Source organism: Phoenix dactylifera, chromosome 4 (assembly GCF_051530095.1).
Source record: "Phoenix dactylifera cultivar Ajwa chromosome 4, Ajwa_hap1_PhDact_Kaust_v1.1, whole genome shotgun sequence".
Taxonomy (NCBI): domain Eukaryota; kingdom Viridiplantae; phylum Streptophyta; class Magnoliopsida; order Arecales; family Arecaceae; genus Phoenix; species Phoenix dactylifera.
The window spans coordinates 54681318-54706208 of record NC_143193.1 but is presented as its reverse complement, the minus strand read 5'-3'; the positions used below and the strand labels follow the sequence as shown (position 1 = coordinate 54706208).

Sequence of the window (24891 nt, the reverse complement as noted above, 5' to 3'; positions counted from 1 at the left end):
TCTTTATCTATCGACTATAGTTGATCATTGAATTATTAAATTTTGAGTACAGATATTGTCCCCCGCAACTCAATAAAGATGGACATTTTTTGATCCATATAAGCACAAGCACAAATGTTAAAATCGATCATAGCAATAGACTACTGGTCAGTCAATCATCCATATCATTATAATATCTAATCCATTCACCATGTACCTTAACTATGATATAGACCACTACCCCTCGTCCTTGGTTGTTAGTTGAAAACTTGTCACTATAGTTAGGTTAGGGGTTTGAACAGTGGTAGAGAAAAAGAGAGGAAAGAGAGAGAATGAGGACATGAAATCATGCTTATTAATGATGATAATGGTATAATTTTGAATTCTCAATTTTGCTGATGGGTCATAATAATAGCCAAGACCGGTCCATCTTATCGACCATGATACGCTGGTTATGTTGTTGAATAAGTCGATCATACTTATGAACATTGAACCATAACGATACCCCCAGGGTTAAAATAAAGAAGGCACACAAATTAATCACTCGCTAACCTACATATATGATCAATCTTTAAATAAATTAACTATCTCCTTTGAATGGTCTGATTGATTGGTTTTTCTTAGCCAACCCTCTGAGTTTAAGATTGAAAGGGCACATGAAAAAATCTCTCTTTAAAGTGTAGTTTCATAAAATGAAAACTCACTACGGAATACATTGGCCATCCCGTGGCCTTTAATTACTGTCCCTTTGGTCGATTTCTAATCCTATTGGGGAATTCCAGCTAATTCTTGGTCTTGAAAATCAGTCAAGGCTTCTTTCCAGGTCCTAGAAGTTTCTTTTCCACAATTTTTTTTCCAACAAAATAAATCCATCCCACTATGATAATTTTCTTGCCTAGTGATCATGATTTCAACATTTTCCATGCGACTATTTTCTTGGAAAGTTTTATCCAGGATTACTTTCTTAGATTTTTATTTGGCATTCTGTCCTATTATGTCCCATCAGGCATGCCAAAAATAGTTTCTGAAAAACTCAACTATGGTCGATGAGGTCACTGAGTAGACCGATCAACAAAGCTAGGCTGAACAGGGAACCATATTTTTTTATTTGTCTTTGTAAAATGACTTATATTTTCAATTAGGATGAGACTATTACAAAGACGAGAATAGAAAGAAAAATAATAACTCATTGGCAAGAAAAACAACCAAAAAGAACAATTGCATAGAAGAAAATAATTGAGTATATTTGGACGATCCCTTCTGGTGGAATGGTCGTCACGCTTAAGAATTAAAATATATACAAGAGATTTCTGGAATGAAAATATTCATGGAGGTCATTGTAGATAAGAGCGCCGAGTTGTTAGAAATGTCAGGGGACTTCTCATCATGGTCTTCCTTTCTTTTTAACAAAGCCATCCTTGGGAAATAGCCCGGAATTATCGAAACCCACATTTGACTGCTGTACGTTACTGGGACCAAACAATGGCACGTGATTCCCATGTGCCTCATTTCAATTATGCTCTATGCTCAATCCAAAATGAGTAGACCTGCAAGGTTAAAACCTAAATGTTTAAAAATCAACCAATCAACCCTTACATCTTTTCTTAGTAAAAATTTAAGGTTAACAATAGCATTATGTTTGATTCATCGAAAAGAGCATTGTAATAAAATAAAAATTGCAAATTTGGCCTCATCCCGACTTTTGGTATCACAATAAAGGATGTAATCACAATTGTTTTGGAAACAATATTCATTCATCTGAAGGTATAACATTTCTACTTTAACAAAGGGAGGAGCAGTCATTCCTATGAAAATAAAAATATCATATTTCTGGTAATGAACTAATTAAAAATATTTATATTATAAAATAGTGGCAAATGATATATTTGTATGTGAATTAATCATTGATGATTATGATCTATAAAATAAATAATCAAGAAATATATAATATAATTTTCTTATAAAATAGTCAAATATCAAGCAGAATGCGCGGTAATTTCATATCAATTATCACTTAAAAGATCTACTATGTACCATATACTAACAAATGGGTATTATCAAATGCATGTTAAAGATTAAAAAAATCTCTACATAATTTCATATCACCTATTACCTAAAGATTTACTATTTATGGTATACTAGCCAATGGGCATTATCAAATGCATGTTAAAAATAAAAAACAAAATATAAATTAATAGCTATTATTGAATAAAAATAAAAATATCTTAGATCAATATTATAGATTAACTAATAAATAAATAAAACAAAAATTATTTAAAAATTTAAATATTTAGTAAAAAAGTAATTAAAAATACATAATAAAATTGATGGAATATAACCGACGAATAATAATATTAAAAAAAGAAATAATACTTATACGATCACATTAGAGAAAAATAAAATACAGACATTTAAATTGTTAAATAATATTGAGAAAAAAGGGTGGAAGTATATTAGATAAATACTAAAAAATAAGCAAGATTATTAAATGAAAAATAACTAGAAAATAGTAGCCACCCAAAAAGTTAAATAAATTTCAATAAAAATAACTATAAAATAGAAATAATTGATATAAAAACTGAGAAATAATATTTAATTAAATATGTAAAATATAAATAGGATAAAAAAATGTAAGTATACAAGAAATAGAAGATGATGGTGATGATATATCTAAAAATTAATGTAAATTGACTAATATTTAAATACTGAAATTATGCTGCTGTTTCATTTCCATGGATTTCTTGATCTTAGTTCCAAACAAGCTAGGGAACGGGAAATTAAGGTGGCTTCGACTCCTTGCACATTATTCCATTCCATTTTGACTCGTGCTGTTTCTTTTTCATTGTCGCAGACCAAACGTAGTGGAAGAGTACGTTCACTTCTAAGTTCAAACTAATAATTATTAAGTTCAGCTATGCAATGCGCGACTGGCTAAAAGAATGCATCCTGCCCCTCGCCATTATCAGCATATTAAGAGAGCTGAGCTGCTCCCGGCCGACGTGGCCCGTCTGAGGTCACCTGAGAGCCAGAGGTCAGCATGACGGAGGGCTGTTTGCTGTTCGGAAGAAGACAGCGGAGCTGCAGCCTCCTCTTGGCGCAATTTGGAGGCCTGCTGGGGAAGCGCTCCCGCCCGCGCGTCCGCCGGGGAGAGACGCTTGAGATTTTTGGATGGTTTAAGGTTGGTTGGTTGGTAGGTCCGCCATGCCACTGGAAGGAGAAGGGAAGGGGGAGGCCACCATCAAAATCGACAGCTTTAATTTTGAGCATTCGATGCTTGCTTTGCAGGCGGATATTTCTTTATATTTCTTTTCCCCCCTTGTTATTTTTTAAAGTTATATATATATATATATATATCCCTGCATGCCAGCTTTCTCCTTAGCCTATTTCTCCATCGCCTACCCATCACACGCACACAAAAAAATACAAATACGACGCTCTGATTTCATTTCGTTTCAGAAATGGAGGAGGTTTTGGGACTTGCACCCTCCTCCCAAATGGTTAATTATTAAGCTATAAGTATTGATTATTTATTGGTATGATGTCGGAGATTTCAACTTTTACAGCGCAGCAACGGTTGACCGGATTAATTAGAGTATTCTCCTTTCCCATCCCCTTCCTCCACCAATGTGCGTGGATGAGGCTTGCTTCCCTGGGAGGCCATCACCAGCTTTCCCCGAATTGCTTTGTCCGATTCGCTTATAAATTTATATATTTTATTAAATAGTTGCTTTCTGAGGAAATGATTTCCGCTACTTGTTGAGACATAAAAAATGTTAACTCAGAAAGAAAGAAATGAAAAGAGAAGAGAAGAGAAGAAGGGAAAAGAAAATGTGATGGATGGAGTTCAGTAGGGGGTAGTCTTCCCTAACCATACCTACTCCCATTTATTTCTTCTAATCCTGGAGTTTTGCGACTGAGTAAAAACTCGGGGCGGGGAATTCTGGTGCCAACCGTTTGGTCATTTATGGTTGAGCGACCCGGTGCGGATTTCAAAATTCAAAAAGCGGAAAAGGGAAAAGAACAAACCCCGCACTGTAAATAAATGCATTAATTTAATCGCGCTTCTCTTTTTATAGTTTGTCGTCCTCCATATTGTTGGTAATAATAATACCAACCCCAGCACCTGCCCCCCTCCCCCGGTTGCTATCATATATATCTTCTTAAGTTAATTCTAGTGCCGCATCTCCCTCTATTGGGTTCGGATTTTCTCTCAGCTCCCTGCTCTTTAATCCTCCTCCTCTCTCAAGTCTCAACAAGCCCAAACCCTGTGAGCGAATCTGAGGGCACCCACCCGTGTCCTAATTGGCGGCATCAATGTCACCAGGAGCGGCCTCGAGGGGTACGGAGGTCATTTAGGGGGAGAGGGAGAGCAAATGGAGTGAGAGAAAAGGAGACCCCGCTAGGTCCTTCCAGGTAGATTGTCTCCCGGTCCCGGTCGCAGCCGCAGCAGCCGGAGGAGGAGGAGGAGGGAGAAGCAGCTCCGGAAGGAAGAGAAAAGGGGAGAGAGATAGAAAGAAAGGGAGCAAGAGCAGTTTTTGTTTTTTAAATATATTATTACATTTCTTTTCTTTTTCTCGACCGACGACTGACGGGGAGGAGAGGATAGGAGAGGAGAGACTAGAGAAGATCGAGAAGAGTGGGAGACTCGCCCGCCCTTCTCATCACTACCACGTCTTTATTCCAGTGGCCGGATAGAAAGAAAAAAGACGAGAAGAAAAATCGCAACTTCATCCAACCACTCCGTTTTCTCTCTCCTTCTCTCTGGTGGTGCCTTCTGTTGCTCTCCGTCCGTCCGTCTCTCTGGCTAGCTCGCTAGTATATATATGAATGGAAGCGAGGGAGAACGTCGTGGTGAGCGGGCCTTCTGAAGCTGGAGGAGGAGGAGATGGAGCGAAGGACTCTCCGTCTTCCACCCCATCTCCATCTCCGACTCCGTCCCCGCCAGCTTGCTCGGGCGCGGTAGGGACGGGAGCTGTGGTGCCTCCGCCGCCGCCGCCTGTCATGGGGATGGCGACGAGCATGAGCATGGGCATGGGGGTAGGGATGGGGATGGGGATGGGGAGCGGCGGCAGCGAGGACCTTGCCCGGAAGAAGCGCGGGAGGCCCCGGAAGTACGGGACCGATGGGAGCAGCATGTCCCTGGCGCTCTCTCCCACCTCCTCCTGCTCCCCTTTCTCTCCCGTCGGCGTCGACTTCTCTGGCAAACGGGGTAGAGGGCGGCCACCAGGCTCCGGCAAGCGCCAGCTCCTTGCAGCTCTCGGTCAGTTCTCTCTCTCACTCCCCACCATCTTCTTCCTTACCTCCCTTCCGTGTTCCAACCTCCCTCCTTCCCTCCCTTGCGTGCAGACGCTTCTTATTTCTTTTACTGTTTGGGTTGGTGGCGATTTTTATTTATTTGTTTTTTTTATTTTTTTACTTTATAGTTACAGTGTCCGGATAAACTGGGTGGCTTAGCCTCTCCTTCAATCAAAAAAAAATCCGAAAAAAAAAAACCAAAAATGTTGCGGTGTCCTGATATCCTAACAGTCAGTAGTTGGTCACAGTAGGGGAAAAAATCGTAGCTAGCTTTACGAAAGCCTAGTCCGTAATGCTAAGGAAAAACAGGAGATTTCTGGTTTCTTTCCTATTGATTTCATAGATTATCGCAAGCTACCCCCGCTTCTATTTTTGTTCCTCTCGGTGGCTTTTATCAGAGCCCTGCCTTTGAAAGCATTCCCTGTGCGGACTGGCTTTCTTTCTTGTTTGCCACGTAATAGCCCCTGAAAAATATGTACTGCTGGGGTTGGAAGGAATACTTCTCTCATATCTCACATCCCAAACTTTTGATTTTTGAAGGCGAGTGGTTTGCGTACTCGGCTGGAGGGAATTTCACACCGCATGTCGTGACCGTAGGCACAGGGGAGGTAACGCCTCGCAACTACAAATCTGAGAGTTTTCATTTTCTCTCTGCATCCCTTTCCAAACTAGTGTTTGCATGGCACCGCACGCACGCCTCGCAACTTCATGCTGACCATGAAGAATTCTTTTGGGCTTGCTAGGATGTTGCTGCAAGGATACTCTCCTTCTCCCAAAAGGGCCCACGGGCGATTTGCATTCTCTCTGCAAATGGAGCCATCTCCAACGTCACTCTACGCCAGCCTGGTTCTTCTGGCGGCACCTTGACATATGAGGCATGGGCTACAACTACTTATTTTCCTACATTCGCAACTATTTGATTGCTGATGAAACGTAATGCATCATTAATTGTAGCTTGACTGCCACTCATCTACGCTCCAAAGTTGCTTGCAATATGAGTACGCTCAGGTTTTCAATTTTTCGTCTCCACCAAAGAATGCCATTTCCGATTATCTTCAATCTTCATGCTAACCTTGCCATGTTATAATTAGATACTTGAGCTCTTAGGCTCTTCTTCTATATCAATTTTAAACCTCAGAAAGTCTTTATGAGTAGTTTAGATCAGTACATATCAACCAGTCCAAGGGTTTCCCTTTTTTTTCTTAAAAAAAAAAATAAAACTAAAATACCATTATCCATATCAGAAAATATGTAAGGCTTGAAGGCTTAACATCACTAGAATTAAGCATCATGCATATGAAAAGAGAAAATAAAAAATACACACCCATGCATGTCTTGGCATGAGATAGTATATATTAACATTGTGTTGAGGAGCTTATATAGGTTATGTTTGATTAGATATATCAAAATTTCATGATGGACTGATGGTGCTACAACGGATATAAACCATAATTAAAAATAAAAAGCATATTGGTGCTCCTTTTTTCTTTTACCTTTCTTTTCTTTGTTTTTTTTTTTTTGCGGGGTGGGTGGGGTTGATCTAGCAATGATCAATAGGGATCTTTCTTTTAACGGAACGTTGATCATGAGACATGTAGATCACCGTCTCATCACAGGGACTCTTTCCAAGTCTTCTCAGAGTTTTCTTTGCATGCAGGATTCTTGTCTTCTTAACACTCCCTCCTCTGATGCAACTCTTGGCGTCCCCATGGGAGTCCCATTCCAAGCATCCATTTTGAGGAGGAAGCCCATTTCCTTAAAGCTTCCTATAGTGAGGAATGTGCAGAGACATGTCTACCACTCATGCTCCCTATCGTCATGCATAGAACCTTACAGCTAAATATTTCGGCCAATAGTCATCCATTCTCAGCTTGTTTCTGAGGCTTCACAACTTCCTTATCTTAAGCCAACTCCTATCTTTCCAGGCCAGAAGACCCAGCTTGCGAACCTAATCATTGTGGTTCGGAAGGTTGCATACAGCTGCATCTTAGACATCTTTTAACGTAGGGATACTTCTACCCATGTCTAACTGCAAGAACTTGAGTTCGTCTTTTTTAGTGACTTTTGATCATGCCTTCATTATGATGCATGCGAAAATCCAGGTCATGGTCTGAAAATTTTTGAATACTAGAAAAAAAAAAAAAGGAATTGGATTTTAGGGAATTAGGGCTTTTCCATTCCTCCGTGGAATAGGAATTGAAATAAGACTCCCCCTAATCAAATGGCTGGAATATGAGCCACTCATTTTCATTCCATCTCAGAGTGCAACTTTCCTCGACCAAACATACCCTAAATGATGTTTCTGCTAAGGATTTAATTTTTGTCATTGCTGCAGCCAATGTGGCTTTATGGCCTGCTGCAACCTGGCGCTGATTGTTGAGTTTGCCTAGAAGGCCGGTTGGCATAGATAGACTTATGTCCCTGATTCATAAGATGATAAGATAAAGATCGAGGTTATATGTATATTTAAACAATTGATAGCTAACATGTCAGCAGTGCTACTGTACGATCAAAAACTAGTCTCTGTCTCACCTGCATGTTCGTTTGCCTCCTCTCCCTCTTTTCTGGATGCTGTTTATATCTTCCATTTAAGTTCATCTTCCTCGAGCGAAAAGGTATACATCAGGTTCTAAGTTGTTTTATTATGTTATTATGCAGGGTCGCTTTGAGATTCTATCTTTATCTGGATCCTTCACAGTCACAGAAACTGGTGGCGTACGTAGCAGAAGCGGTGGGATAAGTGTCTCACTTGCTGGCCCTGACGGTCGTGTGGTTGGTGGAGGAGTCGCTGGATTGCTGCTTGCTGCTAGTCCAATTCAAGTAATATATAACTTCTCCTTTTTGCTATTAAATTTCTGCCTCGTTCTTAGGCCCTGCATGGTACATTGCACTATCATGTGGTATACCGAGAATGCTTTCCTGCGCAAAGCTACATGGGTCGGTACTTAATACTACCGGACTCTGACAAGGAGGGGGTCGATTACGTATCAAATTAGTTCCTAATAAGCCTTCTACAAGCAACTTGGCTTATAAAACGGGCATTTTGTGCATCATATAACAGAACTTTCCTCCCCTCTTACATCGTAATACAAAGTGGACGTATACTGCACTACAATGGGGTATGCATCATCCTGATACCTGGCAGACAGAAATTTTCTGTAGGCCACTGTGCCATATGCTATATTATGATGTCCAACAGAAATTGAATGAAACTCATGTTTTCTAGGTTCGGCACCATGTAGAAGGAAGTTATCAAGCTTTTACGTGTCATGCAATTTTAGCAGCTATAGAGAGGCTATCTTGTCATATCATAGGCAATGAATCGAGAGCGATGCCTATCGTACTGGCAGTCTGGCATGGTAGTGTTGCATAGAATGGACCTCTCTGCACCGGGATCTTGCATTTTTTGCTATATACACTGATAGTATACAAGATTTGAACATCAATCTGCAGCATAGGCATTTCATTTTGAAAGCTTGTTTTCTATTTTGAACTTGTAACCTCTAGGTAACAGTGGAGCAACCTTGCATCAAGGTTCACACTTCCACAATTCAACTATGTATGAAAAAAAATATATACATGCACGCACGCGCGCACACACACACACACATATATATATATATATACATATACATACATAGATACATACATACATACATAGATACATACATACATACATAGATACATACATACATACATACATACATACATACATACATATATATATATATAGCATATATATATTCTTATATTCAGCAAAAAAAAGTTAGTATATTTTAAATTGCTCTCTGTTAAGGAAAAAAAGAAGGAGAAAATTGAAGCACATGGAAGATCAAGTTCTTGCTTTCTAGAACTTTAGCATGCTAAAGTTCTGACGTGGAAATCACTAAGAATTGACATTTTTGTAACATCTTGATTTCTGAACAGTTCCACTGTACTGAAAGTAATTATTACATTCCTGTGAGCTTGCGCTGATCCATTCATGTGAAATCAGGTTTGCTTATTTAGCTAGAGTGCAGTCTTAGGACTGATTCTGAAGTTAGGGATGCCAAAAAATTTACGGCCACCGCTCAAATTTTGGACTCAATAACTAAAGCCCAAGCCTTAAAAACTAGCACGGTTAGTGGGAACGAGCCTGGACTAAGCTAGGAAAGCTTAGGCCTACAAGAATTTACAATTATCTAGTACATATAGGACGAATAAATTGAATAAGTATGCGTGCATCAGTCACCTCATAAATTCTGCTCTGTTTAGTTTGCTTTTCAAATACTTCATGATATCTTGCATTCTTGGTCCCTAGGTTTCAAGAGAACATGAGGTCATGTTGTTTGGGGCTTAACAAGGTCCTGCATGGACAAATTTAAGCCAAACTGAGGTCGTAGAAAAATTCAAATTTGCCGGCCTTTCTCAGGTCCTGCCCTGGTCGAGCTATCTTCGACTTCGACACTTGCACGATGTCGAATAGCGTATGGAAGATTTTAACTTAAACAGTCATAGTGCATTTATCTTTCTTTGAGATGCAGATGCAAAAGAAATGAGTGCAGCTATCCTTTGTTTGTTTCTCTTTGCATGTTTCTCATTGCTGCCGCTGTTCTTAGTTTTTTGTTATTGGAATTCTATTCGGTAGTTACGTTAGATGGGACAAGGATTAATGCATGCGGTGGTTATTATTAGTACTTTCAAGTTCGATCCTATTATAGTTGGGATGAATAAATGGTGGCTCCATGATGTGGTTTGGATCAGTTAATCATCAGACCTAGAGGGGGAGGGGTGGAGATCGGCCTTTCTCTTACTAGAACGTAACTGCGACTCATTTACCATGCCATCTTGTTGCAGTATTCATTAAAAAGAGTAAGTGATAGAGTTTGTATTGCTCTTACAGGTGGTGGTCGGGAGCTTCTTGCCGAACACTTTCAAGGAGCATAAAAGGAAGGCTGCCCCGGAATCGGCGTTCTCACCAATTCCAGCATCTACTGGAGTATTGACAGCGGCAAGGCCAATAACTCAGGCAACTCCTGATGATGACTGCGAAACCCCGAGCGCAACAGTACCTGGGCAAGGCCGCGGGGATGCGGAAAACAGCATGAGCAACCCCCCAAACCCAAACTCCTCTTCTTTCCGGACGGCAGATTGGCATGGTCTGCAGTCATCGGGGCACAAACCTTCACCAGATATCAACATATGCTTACCCGCGGAGTAGAATCGAGATAGCTGTATCTTTCAGTCCTAACGCTAGCATGCGGTTCTAACATGCGGAGTGATGCTTGCTTCATTAGGTTGTTAGGCTAGGGGGCAGATCACAGTTCAGCGAGTATGTCAGGACCGGGGACCTGATGACCGGTTGGGTTTGCTATTATCTTTCTGATGTTAATGTCCGTAACCATTGACCTAAGAGTCTCTGGGTGTCTGTTGTTGCTGCTGGTTCTTTTGTCATTCGTCTAGTGGTAGCTTGAGGGGACCGGTGTTTTGTCCACGGATCTGCTTCTCAAGTGGTTGAAGGCTATGCATCGGATGGAATTCATGAAAACTGCTACTGCTTCTGCTGAGACGTCGGTGATGCCTTTGTGGTATTCGTGTGGATCTATTGTCGTTTCTCCCTCTCTTTCTCCCTCTTCTCCCATGCAGAGAAAGGCTTGGGTCTCTTGATGAAACTCTTTTGAAGTTAGGTGCAAGCATGGCATGGGACCGGTCAAGCTGGATCGGGGGACACCCTGACCATAAGAAACTGAAAAAAAAAAAACACGAAAGTCTGAAAACGAACTTGCTCGAAAGAATCTCTGCACAATTTGCTATTTGTTAGTGTTCTGATCCCTATTAATTAATTATTAAACCGCATAAGAGTTGGAACCGGAGAGACGATACATAGTTAGTTACCTTGGCGCCACCGCTTGACATGAGAATGGAAGAGATGGATACTAAAGATTGCTCCTCTGGAGGGGGTGGAGGTCTCTGTCAGAGAATGGAAGAGGAAAGGGGGAGAATAAAGCTAGACCAGCAAGCTTGTTCTCCCAGCCTTGCGAGCAGCATCTGAATGGCATCGCATGCCCCACGCTCCGGACTGCTTTTTGATTAGGGCAGGAAAAGATAAGCTCCTCCTCCCATGTGCATCGGTTGGCTCGCAGCCGTCCGTCCGCGGGTGGGTGCTCGAGATGCTGTACACCCGGGAGACCAGAGCCCGCCTGTTGATCTCTCATGCACTTGCGAGAGATGAACATGGCCGGGCCGTCGGAATTTTGCAAGTACGGGTTTCTTGGTTGTTTTACTAATATATATATATAGCGACGCACGCCGACTTCTTTTTTATGGTGTTTGGAAGCCAAAGAAACAAAAAAAAACTAACTAAACACGGAGCAAGTAAAAGAGCAATGTGCAAGAATAGACCTTCGGAGTTTAGCCGCCGTGTGACGAGGGGGATCGGCATTGTTTGGGATATCAGCATCATGCATGATGGCAAGTTTCCGATGCAGCAAATCAAAACCTGCGGGCCGGGCATGTGGCATTGGGCCTGGAAGCTTTTTTCTTAGTACCAGATTTGGGCCCAAAGCATGCTCCGCAAGGACAATATGCTCCGAGAGGGGCCGTCCATTTGAGTCTTGACAAAGAGCAATGCCATGGAACGCTTGAAAAATGCCGCTTAGATATCTTCCACCAACCACTTTGGTTCATTAAATGGCACGATGCGGTACCAAATCAAAGGGAGCAGTGGGGATACATGGCAAGGAGCCACATGGCCCAAGATTGTTCCGGAGCTATCATTCCAAACTTCCGTTTATTTATTTTTCGCCCTTTTCTTTTTACTATTATTATTCTCGGCTCGGGCTGCAGCCTCCCCTCTCCCTCCAGCATTTATATCACACGTGAGCTAGCAAGTGGATGGCCAATCCAATTCCAACTTCCACGAACAGCACATACGTGCGTATGTGTGTGTGTATATGTATACACCTGCTGCTGGGACTTGCAGTATATAGAGAGCGAAGAGAGCCAGGACGAGGAAGGAAAAGAAAAAGGTGGAGGTGACCCGGACCCATCGGCCGGAGGAGGAGGTAATGTTAGAGCCGAGCGATGCGGTCGTCGCCGGAGAAGTGGAGGCTGAGGATGGGGTCTCCAGGATCGCTATCCTCCCTTACCTCCAGGCCTAACTAGAGAGTCGTGTTTCCTTCTTTTGTATGTTGCTGCAGCAAGAATATTTGAAGTTGGTTTGCTGTCATGTTTGGTTTTGGCGTTATCTTTTCTTGACCCAACATTAGCAGGCTACCGTGGATGCGTTTGAAGCGTTTTAATAGTATATACACACATACACATCAAAAGCGAAGAGAAATTATTTAAAGGGTCCGGCCTCATATTTGACTCCCACCGCATCTTCCTCGGCCAGCGATGTCCAAGTGAAAAGAGGAACACAGGCTTAGCTATGCAAGTGGGATCGCTCATCATGGCTGCAGATCCTTGCAAATATCTTTAATGACATAAAACACCGTCTTTTACCACATGAAAGTCACAATAACAATATACGGTCACGGATCAAGATGATGCACCATGGAAAAGCTGCGTAAAAAAAGATAAACGGTCTCATATTTGACAACAATGGCTGATGCAAACTTTTCAAGCTCAAGCATCGCATAAAGCGCAATGAGAGTGCCCGAAAACATCATGCAATATGTGAAGGATGGCAAAATTACAGTTTATATGCTTCCCAGCAGATGTGCCGACAGTTAAAAACTGCGGTCCAACAACAACTGTCTGTTAATTTTATACATGCACCAAAGGAAAGTATTATTACCATACAAGTCCAATTCAATCCAAGCACCGCATGACGGTTGAAACCATGTCGGACTCGTGAAGGCCCTTCAAATGGCAACATCATAGTACCGCATGCAGACCATCAGTCAGGTGCAGAAAAGTTCTCGAAGGTGGATAAAAAAAAGGAACTGCATTGTTCAAAGCTCCTGTTTTAGTGTGACGTCGATGATCCACACAGGGGACTTGGCCCGATAATGTTCATCTGTGTCAACTTCCTCAATTTCCTGACCAGCATTTAAGACAAGATATTCAAGGGTATCAGGAACGAAAGATTTGCAACGCATGAACCAAAACAACTTGTTAATAAATCTACCCTAAACTAGCAGATAACCCAGATGATAAACAGGATATAGTTTTTTTTCCCTTTTTTTCAGCTGCTCTTAAAATACAATAAAGCAATACTATAAATTATAATAAACAAAAGGTTTCAATAGCAAATTTCTATTGCATATTTTATGGCTGAGTAGAAGTTTTCATTGTTAAGATCAGCGTCACTAATACTAGCATCTACATAATGAAAAAGCTGAGCCTTTATCTAACAACTTTCATCATCAATACCACCACCACTAATAATGGCCTCGTGTAATATAACGGGCAGAGTTTTTCTCTTTCTTCTAATCGTTCTCTAAATAGAATATAACAATATAGCAAATTATAATAAATAGAAGTCTTCAACAACCACATTTCTACCATATAGTAAGCAATAAATTTTACTGATGGCCGAGCAGAAACTTTTGTTAAATATCTAAACTAGTATAATAATACCGGTTTAGATAATATAATACTTACCTATTTTAGCTCGATAATATTTTCAAATATCAATTATATTTATACAATTATATGAGTATAATTATTATTTAATTTGGTAATAGTCCGATACTCCATTATCTATCACTTGTACTTGCTTATCATTATAGAAACAGATAATGTAATATTCATCTGTAACAAATGTCTGTTAATATGTGATCGTTATAGGCCTATCTTCCTCTTGTATTAGCTAATAAGAGCTCTATTTACTATCCAAAATAAAGAATCGTATGAATGACATTATTAATATGGGTGTCCACATTACAGAGTTCAGCACAAGTCAAGCCTCTATTTTAGATATATATAATAACTAGAATAGATATAAAAATTCTACTTATTATCTAAAACAAAGAACTGTATTAATGATATCATTAATATGAACATCCACATAGCCAATAGAGAGCTCAACATAAGCCGACCCTCCATTTTAGTTATATACATGATAGACAAGGTCCGTAAACATCCTGAAATTTCCACCAAGTCCCAGACAAACAGGACACCCATAATGCATAAAAAAGGCCACACGTCTATGTCATGCACAAAATGGAACTCAACAATGATTTCATTACTCGTAAAAGAATGCAAGATCCAACTAGATAAACAAATTAACATGGAACCTCCTTTGAATAATTGAAGAACACCTAGTAAAGGTCTAGGAAAGAGAACAAACTGGCGATATCTTCTTATAAGTCAGCCAAGACTAGCTGATTGTGTCATATTCAATAATAATATACATCACTAGTCGCACTATAGCAAAGTCAAAAGACACGAGGCACCATAAAGCTTGGCCACTGGAACATGGTACAATATAAAGTACCACTAACAACATCCATAGTTACCTTGTTGCACACAAACAGCTACAAGTCTTATCATTACTAAATCCAGACAATATGAAACATTATATGGTTCCTCAAGCAATTAATTGAATAAAGAGTTTTAGTGTCAACCATCCAAAAGTAGGTCCTTCATAGGTCAGGCATAGGCTTGCCCTATTCACCAAGCAAGCGCATAGCGTTACTCTAGACAAGCTTGTGAAAGAGAGTATCCACATTTCAACAGTTGAGATCATCAAGACAAATTAAAACATAATGAGAAGCAATACCTGTATGAAGATCTGTACATAGTGCTGCCATAGATTGTGTTATACATGATACTTTAAACAAGGAATATAATTATTAAAGAAGTAAGAAGCAACGGACTGCCATAGATTGTGCTACCTAGTACGACACTCAGATAAAAATTGCAATGATACTGCTTTAAAATGATTTATATAATCCTAAGCAGTGACTCTTATCCAAATAATTCACAGTTATCTTGCTCATGTCACAACTCAAAAATACCAGCTTATGGATAGATAACTACATCTGTTATGGTTTTCATTTCACAAATGGTTATAAATGAAGTGCCTTTCAAAAAAAGAGAACAAACATGTCAAAATCCCTATAGTAGAATAGTCAGCGATAATATTCTGGCAATAGTTTGGTAATTGTCAAAATCCCCCAAATAGTATGCAGGTCTTTCTATGGGAAAACAAGAAAATATATTAATCCATAGAATGGTAGGCGAGGAGGGCGAGAGAGAGAGAGAGAGAGAGAGAGAGCGAGAGAGAGAGAGAGAGAGAGAGAGCACTTAGTTGGCTACCTGGACCACATCCTCTCCCTTGATGACCCGTCCAAAGAGAGCAAGTTTGTCATTTAAGTCAGGAATTGGTGCCGTTGTAATAAAGAGCTCGAATCCTTTATCATCGGGATTAGCCCTTGTGGTTCCAATCATGAATGCTTCATGCTTTGGGCTGTGTATATCAGATAAGAAGGTTCAAATAAAACAAACAAAAAAACAGTCCACAAAAAATAAAAGAAGAAAAGCAGCACTGAATTATATACGGCACATCATAACCTATTTATGTATTCCAAGAGAATATGGAATTTAACAGAAAAAGCATTGTCCAGCAACATAACAGCAAGCTAGCAAACCTTATAGCAAGTCGACCATGGGATTTTCCTTGCAGTATCCAATCTTCCACAGCTCCAAGTCTTTGAGATTCACCTCCTTGAATTACATAGTTCTTTATCACATGATGAAAAGGCATCCCTTTGAAATAACCATTTCGACTGCATCATAGATTATTTGCTAGTCATATTATTTCGACAAAAAGAGAAGTGGGAAAGACAATGCAAGCTGATTGATAGTATTTTAGCTGCCGTGCTGTTTAAAAATATCATGTGCAGACTTTTGCTGTTACTAAATTTTATGTTCCCCATTAGTGTTCACACAGGCTAGTATAGTTTAGTAACTCAACTACTTGCAGGATAACCTAAGACTGATGATGAGCAGCTGGAGTCCAGAAATTAAAATAATCAATTGGATTGCAAAAGGGTCACATGTGAGTCAATAAATTCCATAACATTTAATGTTATGAGAATGAATTAGGCATGGTGAGTCAGGGAATGCCAAAAAAAATATTAGAAAAAGGAGTAGGAATCTACATGTATAGTCAGCAATACTTTCAAGTGCTCACCATAACTCAACAAACTTGTCCACAATGTCAGGAGAAGCATCCTTGTAGAGCTCCATGGTTATTGAACCTTTGGCGGTGTTCAAAATCTATTGCAAAAAGACAACAATCTAGTCACAATTCAACTGAAAAAAAAGGATTTAGATAAGCACATCTAACATTACATGCAGTCTTACAACCTTGTACAGTGAGGTGTCAACGGCAATGAATTTTGGTTCTTATAATTTGATAAAGGTTGAATTGGCACTTCTCCAAAAGGTTGAATTGTTAGTAAAGTATAATATGAGATGCCATATTGGCTATTGTGTTTCAAACATTAGGTTAAGAAACAAAGTAACATACATTGATGTCGAGAAAAATGTTGCCCATGCTATGAATTATATCACCAAATCCACAAAATAACATATCATTATTCCTTATATAAACCCACACATTCAGTTGACGATCTTACACAGATGAGGTATTGAATCATTCCTGTATTACTAATTATGGAAAAAGGAAATATTCTTTTATTAATAATGAAAAAGAAAGTAAAATGCAAAAAAAAACATATAAGATTGAAGAAGTGATAAAAATGGAAAACCAAATTCTCTAGCCAATAAGCTGCAATCTAACAGAAATATAAAGTCATTAAAAAGAGAAATTTTGATAATTCAAAAAAAGAGGAATTTGGCAATATAATGGATAAAAAAGCTGGATCAATAAGCATAACCAGGGTCTAAGAAGCAAAACCAAAAAGTTATGAAAGTAAAGAAGCATTGCGTTAAGTGCTAATTTTTAATCCAACCAAAATTCTAGCAGATCATCTTATTTTTTGAACCTTACAAGTCACAAGTAGCAGTATGCTCAACTACAGAACATCGAAGATTACGACTTCTATTTTAGGAAGTTGCCAATTTTTCTTAATTATCAGAGACACATTGATTTAATTTTCCTTGAAAGTTGATTCATATACTGCCTAAAAACTAGCAAATACAATTTTGAACATAACAATCAACAGAATTAAGTGTCCTGCTGTCTCACGGAACTAGTGTCACCTGGACCAGATTGAAGTCTCGGATCCACTAATACAAGCAGCACGAGCAGTGGTGCAATGAGTACCATACTAGTTCCACATGAAGGTCCTTATCTGGAATGTAAGAGGGATCGGTAAAGTTGAGAAGCAGAGAGAGGCCAAAGTTTTTCACCCAATCATCTTACATGCTTTTTGGCATGAGATAGGAGATTGAAATACTTATTCAAAATAACATAGTTGACAAAGCTGTGGGCTTGACTGGATGATGGATCAGCAGGAATAAATTTGATTATGAAACTAACAGTTTATTTTGATCAAAGTGTTAATAAGTTGAACAAATATATGCAATAAGTTAAATTTTTAAATCAACTTCTGAAAGATTAATAGTAACAAAATTCAATATTAAACTTGAGAACTTCAAGGCAGAGAAACTTACAGCGTAGCTTGGAAGATCATGTTTCTTTGATTCTCCAAAGGTTTCTGAGTGCTTTACCACACACACAAATGAAAAAGAAAATAAGAATTGTGAAAAATGATATACTGAAGTTGAAGTTGCATGTTGCTTAAGCAAATCTAACGGCGGAAGAGAACGGAAAGAATACTTTCAAAAGATAAATATAAAAACTTTATAATGCACACTGCTGCAGGTAAAATGAATTACCCTTCTCCATAAAATTGGCAAAACTGAAAAAGAAGTTGAGGAAAAGTGTGTACCTCAAAATTGTGCAAGCCAACCACTTGTTGATAGCTTGACCTGCAATAAAATTGAATCAAACTTAGATGCCTAAATGCATACTTACAAGACAATAAGCAGTCCAAAAATTTTATAATGAACCATGAATTGATAGTTGTCATGTAGTCTGGAGCTAATTTAGATTCCAGGTTGTGCATTCATATAACTAAGTGATGAATATGACTATAGCTTTAGTAATATATACACACATAGAACATATACATATAAATGGTGCATAAAGATGCTAACCTTCGATACCAGTGCTTGTAAGTGGCATATAGGGATAAAACAATCAAAATGACAACGAGGTTGCAAGTAATGATGCTGGTCAGACTTATTCGTGCTGGACCCTTCTTCCTTTTGCTTTGTTGTAACAATGCCTGTGGTTTGATTCTTGCCATGAGGTGCTTCTACTGACAATCTCCAACAGCTCCCTCTACTAAAAAAACAAAGAAAGAAAGAAAGAAAGGAAAACAACGAATAAGTCGTGAAGCATTCAAGTCAGTCAATGATCAATCACATATTTGCATCCATCCATCTCATGCCTAAAAGGTTGTTGGCTTAGGAAATATTTCTTTTGTCATAATCTAAATTTGAAGCTTCTTGCAGTTCATGATTTCAACATCGAGAATTGACAGCAGTAATGACTCCATTTAAAGATTCTATCATTAGAGGTGTCTGCGGAGAGTATATTACAACATGCCTCCAAATAAGACTTTCAACATGTACTATGGTCCCTTATTTTCTTAGAATAGAAGTGGGTGCACAAGCAATTAAGAGGGAACTGAAGTCGTCAAAAGAATTAAGATGTGGAAGCATTCATGCAAAATAGCATGTACGTGTATATTATTAGATAATAATCATTAACTCTTTGTGCAGTACGATATAAGGATCCTTGAAACAAAAATCACATGATGGTCTATATGATTGTACCATGTTTCCTTTAAGGCTGTATCTGGATGCGGCATAGCATGGAATGGATGAATTACCTTACTTCTAATCCACTTCCCTCTAAAAATACACTATTACACCATGTTGGATGGAGTCCAGGGTTAAGTGGAAAAAGTAGCTCTTCTTACATCATGTTGCTCTTAGAATAAATAGGATATTTTTCTAGCATTTTGTGGCTCAAAGTGGAATAACCAGAGTAGAGGCCTCGTTCCACTTTAACCCTGAAACAAAAGCAGCCTTAGTGAAATATAAGCAGAGGAACTGCCTAATCTGCAGCAGTAAGACAGTCCTAACTCCTAACCACCAAAAGGCATTCTAGCTCTTGTGGTAGGCCCCAAGTTTGTCCTTACATGCCTAGAGTTGCCTTGTTAACAAAATTTTGACACCAACTCAGAGGGTTGATCTATACTGAGTGTCACTTTATAGAAGTCCATAAAGTGTGATGGATAACATCTTGTTTCATAAAGTTGACCTCATATAAGATGAAAACTTAATAATTAAGAATAAAAAGACAGAGAATAGAAGAATAATAAAGTTAGCCCCCAAATGATACCAGAACAACAAAGTGGATGCTTCCCTAGCTACCAATGTGCATCATGTATGGTCATGAGATATTTCATCCATCGGACACAAATATACATCAAGTTTCTTTATTAGTTTTTCTAAAGAATTAACTATAAATTTATAATAATTGTAGAGATTCCTTTTGAATATTGATCACATTTAGTTCTTGAGTATCTTACATATCTAATACCAAAAAATATACTAATGAGACATGATTATGATAAACTTGATAAGGAATATAAACTCTTTTTCTATTGTGTTTTGAACTTGGTTCTCCAAAAGTTCAATAGAACATGGCAAAAGTTTCTTAAACCATCCATAATGCAATCATAAAAGTACAACCATAAGAATATTTTCTCTTAGAAGGTGAGCCTTCTGCAACAATGAGGTTATTCCATTGCAACTTGGAGGTCACGGGCTAGAAATATAGAAACAACATTTCCGCATGCAGAGATATAGCAGTGTACATCTGACCCTCCCTAGGCCAAGAGTGTTGTGCGTTGGGATACTTTAAAATGTCTAGTAACGGTTGTTCAAAATTCAAATGGGATCCAGACAGTAAATATTCAAATTTTATCTTCATCAAAGTTTTCTATCATCTCAAATTCATTATTAATTTTCTTTGAATTAGGATACTGTATTTTTAATAGATGAGAAATCAACATAAATACCATCTTACGTCATATTTAAAGGCAAAATCTGAAATTTTTTAAGCCATCTGTCCGAAACTCATGACTCATGAGTGCAAGTTCATTGTGTAAACTATGTCAATGTCTGTTATCGATGAATCTGATCTGCAAGTGTTGGTTGACTTGTGCAAAGTAAGGTGGTTCAACAATTGATAAATTGGCATAAACAACATCATGTTACATGTAGAGCTCATATTGATGCCGATAAAACTATTCATGATCCCATTCCAACATGAAAATCTATATCACTGTGAATATAAAACATTAATACGGTGATATCAGATAATTATTTTTTTGATGAAACATATCTAACAAATATGTCAGCAATTTAACCTTTATTTTTTTTGGAAAAAAAGGTTGTGGATCCAAAGAGAAGCTTAAGAAAGTCCCAATTCAATTCGTTTATATGCACCCATGACTGCGGATATAGAAATCAGATAAACATGACTATGCAACAACACTTAAGCTATATGTGTCTGAGGAGACCGGAGATGTACTCCCTCACAAAAGGAAACAGATGGTATATTCGCAGGGTCAGAATAAGTTGATAATTACACTATAACAGGTCCATCGCCCGTTGCGCGGATGCTGCTATCCATGGTAACAGAGGTTGAAAGTAGAACTATGAAAGGTAATCCGTCAAACATTTTACATCTCCCGCAACGGCAACTGACGAATGTGCTCAAATTATTCTCGATTGGGAGAGGGGCATGCAGATCCAACAGATACGGAACCGTTTGAGCGAAAGTCCGCGGTTCAGAGGAAGCATACATAACGTCATCTCAGATATCAAGAGAATACGGCATCGATCAAGCAGATGGATGCAGGAAAGAAAGAAGGGGAAAAAATAAAAAACAAAGAAATAATGATAGACTGCAAATCAGATGCATCGCAGAACGGCAACCCGCGAGGAGGAGGAGGAGGAGGAGGAGGAAGAGGGAGGTTAGGGCAGGGGGCTGGAAGAGGGGATTTTTTTTCCTTCTTCGGAAAGAAGAAGAAGAAAACTTATGTGTTGCGCGGGGAGCTGCTGCTCCAGGGCAAAGGAGGAAGAGAAACGGAGGTAAGACTTACTGCCAGGAAAGCCCCCTCTGCCGGAGGTGACCGGATACGGGCTCGCCAGCCGCCTTTTTGGCCGTCGGATGCAGGGGGAGAGCCTTGAAAGACCACCGCTGCTTGGGCGACGCGTCGGGGTAGGGAGGAGGAGGCGGAGGGAGAAAAGTGGAGACGCCCTGCCTATCTGGGTTGCGGTCTGCTGTTCTATTAATTTAATTTAGTAAATACGGATGTCGTAGTTCTCCGCTCTGGGCTGCTGCGCGCATAGAAATTTCTCATCCTGTGCCGCCTCGCCTGCGTCACGGTGTCACGTGACCTCGTCCTATAAATTTATTTTATAAATTCCGGTTTACCCAAAAAAAATTCAGCCAGATCAAAATTTCCCAAAGGGACATCGTTATATATTTTTTTTTGCTTTAACGAAAGGAAAAGGAGGGAGAAAGAGACAAGCCCACCTCTATATAGCAGCCCTCATCCCGTCAGAAGAATGTTCGATGTGGAAGGCACATCGTTATTGGTAAGACGTGTTGCTGGAAATTGACATGCACTTTTCCAGACGGCATATTCTGCATTTTCCCCCCCAATGCTTCGTTTAAATCCTATAAATCTGAGTTTGTGGGTTCATTTATTCCCATTTCCATTCTTGTATCATGTTATGCACCTATAGTTAGGCCTGTCAGCCTTTCCCTGCAACATCATAGATGTTTTACCTTGCATTCAAAGTTTGCATGGATGCCAAAAATATTTATAATACTTGAAAACATGAACTTCTTTTTGTTCACCGTTAAATTATATATCATTTTTGAATGCAAAGAGTGGGGTTAGTTTTTACTGTAAACATGGTATTCTGTCTTTATTTTTGTATATCTGGTCATCTATAAAGAACTATGCTCTGGCTGCATTTTCTTCCCAAAATAGACCTTGCATTGCCTTTGACCCTTATAGCTAGCTCCGACGATCTTTAGTTAATCAAACCTCATTTATTCAAATCTGTTTATTCATTACTGCTATTTATCTTTCCTTGTTCTTGTGTCGTCTGTTTTTTTTAATTTTCAGATTATTGATGGACTGAAAAATTTTCAAAACATTGGGTTTGTAGAGAAGTCGTTAGGCCTGTGGTGCAAACTTTACTCAGGGAGCCACTTAATAGACTGTTACTCTATGATTCTTTAGCTAGTCAAAGTGCATTCATATCTCAATTTGTACACTTCTGTACATCATATGAGGAGTTGTATAAGGTTTGTAATATCCTTGCAGTTCACCTGGTTGTGCATTTCTCCCTAGGTACATGATAAAAATTGTTGACGTGTTGATCAACCAAGTTGTGTGTTGTATAACTGATCCCTTTCTTGAGATCAGGCGACCTTGGTGGCAAGTAAATCCGCCCCGAAAAGGTTTTGCCAGCGCCTGTTGGGTGTGATTATGGTTATTTTCAAAAAAATACCTTCACTGATTGCCCAGTTTATTTGCATGCCTACCCTTAAAACTCTTGGGATGATATTCTATATTTTCTGATTGTATCAATCTTTTTTCTGAATGGAACAGGCATGGAGGCAGGGCTTATGCTTTGTGTGATTGCCAGCTTGTCCCAGGATCACTACAGATTGGCATTTATGGACGACTTTGTACGTACGGATCACTTGATACCATTTTCAAATTATTGACCATATTGATTCTTGATGCATATTTAGATTGAACCTCACCCTATGTTCCCATATAACATGTTGCGTAACAGTTGAAACTACAGACGGTTTTCCTTGGCCATGACCGAGCACTTCTATAATTTTCGAAGTCCTGTGCATAGTAAGATGTATTAATGCATTGAATGTATCCAATTACATTGGTTTAATATTGTTTTCTTCAACATTTTACCGTACACAGTTCTTGATGTCTGTTAACGTTTTTATTCTCCAGGCCATACAAATTCTTTCTCAAGCACTCAGCAACCAAACATCCCAATGTGTTAAGGTCCTACATATACTGGAGAACAGCTAGCAAGACTCAGATATTAAACTTCTTAATCCTGAAGGTTATCATTATCTAATGACTCTGCAAGCTAGTGTTTTACTGTAGCTGACAGATTAGCATGTGAATTTGTGAATGTTACGTTCGTGGAGATTACTTAATGTTTTATGACTCTTAGAACCCTACTTCCTCAAGGCTCATTGTAGTTTTGCAGCACACACTTTCTATTATTATATAATCTAACCCAATAAATGGTAATTTTTGTTGTTGCAGTCGCAAGAATTCTTTCAATATCTTTTACATGGAAAGCAATTCTATTCATTGAAGTGAAAAGGTGACATAAGTCATGGTAAAGGATAAAGAGAGCATGCTGATCAAGAGCAGATGTAGAGGAATTTGGAATTGTGATGTTCGTGGATTCTCCCTCCTCGATTATGTTGAAATTCTCACAAGAATTGCATTCTATTCTGTAATTGGGGTGTTGTAGGTAGAGAAGGCATGGCATTAGCCTCGAAGCTGCCCAACAGAAGACTAGACTAGTTAAGCACTAATCTAAACTATTAGACAAAATTAAAACTAAACCTAAAAGTAAGAAGGTGAAAAATAAATTTTAAGATCTAAAGGATTAATGGAAAGCTATTGGAACCAATCTAGGAGCTAACTAGTAGCTTAATGTCTCGCTACCAGGAGGGGTCCGGCTCCTAAAAGGGATATGGACGACTGGGTGTCCTCGGAGTAGTCAAAGTTAAATATGAACATAAACTCCCAATACGTCACTATTAAGTAAACTAATTGAGATAAAACTTCTGGAAGGAACAACTCTTCCAACGGTGACCTAAGAGCCTTTGAAAGAATCCGAGGCAGGTATGCTGTCTTCTTCAGCTTTCTCGGATGATAAAGCATGGTACGTAGGATGGTGCCTAATGTCCTGAGAAGTTTTGATTCTTTATAGTATAACTATTGAGGTTGGGGAATTTTATTCATATTTTCTTTCATTTTCCATCTCATTATGGATGTAACATGCATTTTGACATAGTTAAATCCAAGAAGAATGTGATTTTGACCTTCGTCGAGTAACTTATCTCTTCCAGGTAGCTTTCTCACCTACCATATAAATTTATTGCGAGTCATGTTGAAAATTGTATTGTAGCTCATCTTTTGAAGTTTCTCAAACTTCATACCATCTTGTTGTATAACCTGTATTCTACAAGAAGTATCTTATTATGCTGTATAAGAAAGTTTGGATACATGAACTTCCGGAGGGTGTTTGTGCACATGCAAGCAGCACATGTTACACCCACTGCTAGGGTAAACAAGGTACTCCTCTGCAAGTTGTAGTTTGGGATGCTGTCCGGGAATTTCTGATGTTGCCGAAGTATGTTAATCCGACTTTAGTTACAGCTACTCATATGTTTGAAATTTTGTGCAAGTCTCACTGTAATTTCGAACTTGAATTCATTCTGCAGTTTCTCCCTCTTTTTTTTTTTTGTTATCTAAATTAATTTTCTCCAAAAATTCCTGCATTAAG

General features: G+C 38.9%; 2 protein-coding genes across 3 annotated transcripts; one reads left to right on the top strand and one right to left on the bottom strand.

Moving 5' to 3' along the window:
* The first annotated feature begins 4076 nt into the window (after positions 1–4076).
* Positions 4077–10822, top strand: LOC103696331 (AT-hook motif nuclear-localized protein 7-like). The gene is made up of 5 exons (XM_008777924.6): positions 4077–5239; positions 5815–5882; positions 6018–6149; positions 7933–8094; positions 10157–10822. The coding sequence occupies exons 1-5, from the start codon at positions 4807–4809 to the stop codon at positions 10472–10474; spliced, it is 1113 nt and encodes a 370-aa protein (XP_008776146.3). The 5' UTR covers positions 4077–4806; the 3' UTR covers positions 10475–10822.
* A 1999-nt stretch (positions 10823–12821) lies between these two features.
* On the bottom strand, positions 12822–21707 carry LOC120113005 (peptidyl-prolyl cis-trans isomerase CYP21-4-like). Of its 2 annotated transcripts, none has more exons than XM_039133343.3 (8): positions 21417–21707; positions 18391–18580; positions 18123–18162; positions 17845–17895; positions 16397–16482; positions 15852–15989; positions 15520–15670; positions 12822–13295 (listed from the first exon to the last, which is right to left on the bottom strand). In XM_039133343.3, the coding sequence occupies exons 2-8, from the start codon at positions 18540–18542 to the stop codon at positions 13209–13211; spliced, it is 705 nt and encodes a 234-aa protein (XP_038989271.2). In that variant the 5' UTR covers positions 18543–18580; positions 21417–21707; the 3' UTR covers positions 12822–13208. The 2 variants fall into 2 exon arrangements, with proteins under 2 accessions (XP_038989271.2, XP_038989272.2); XM_039133344.3 differs by having other exon boundaries at positions 18391–18577; positions 21417–21557.
* Positions 21708–24891: the final 3184 nt, after the last annotated feature.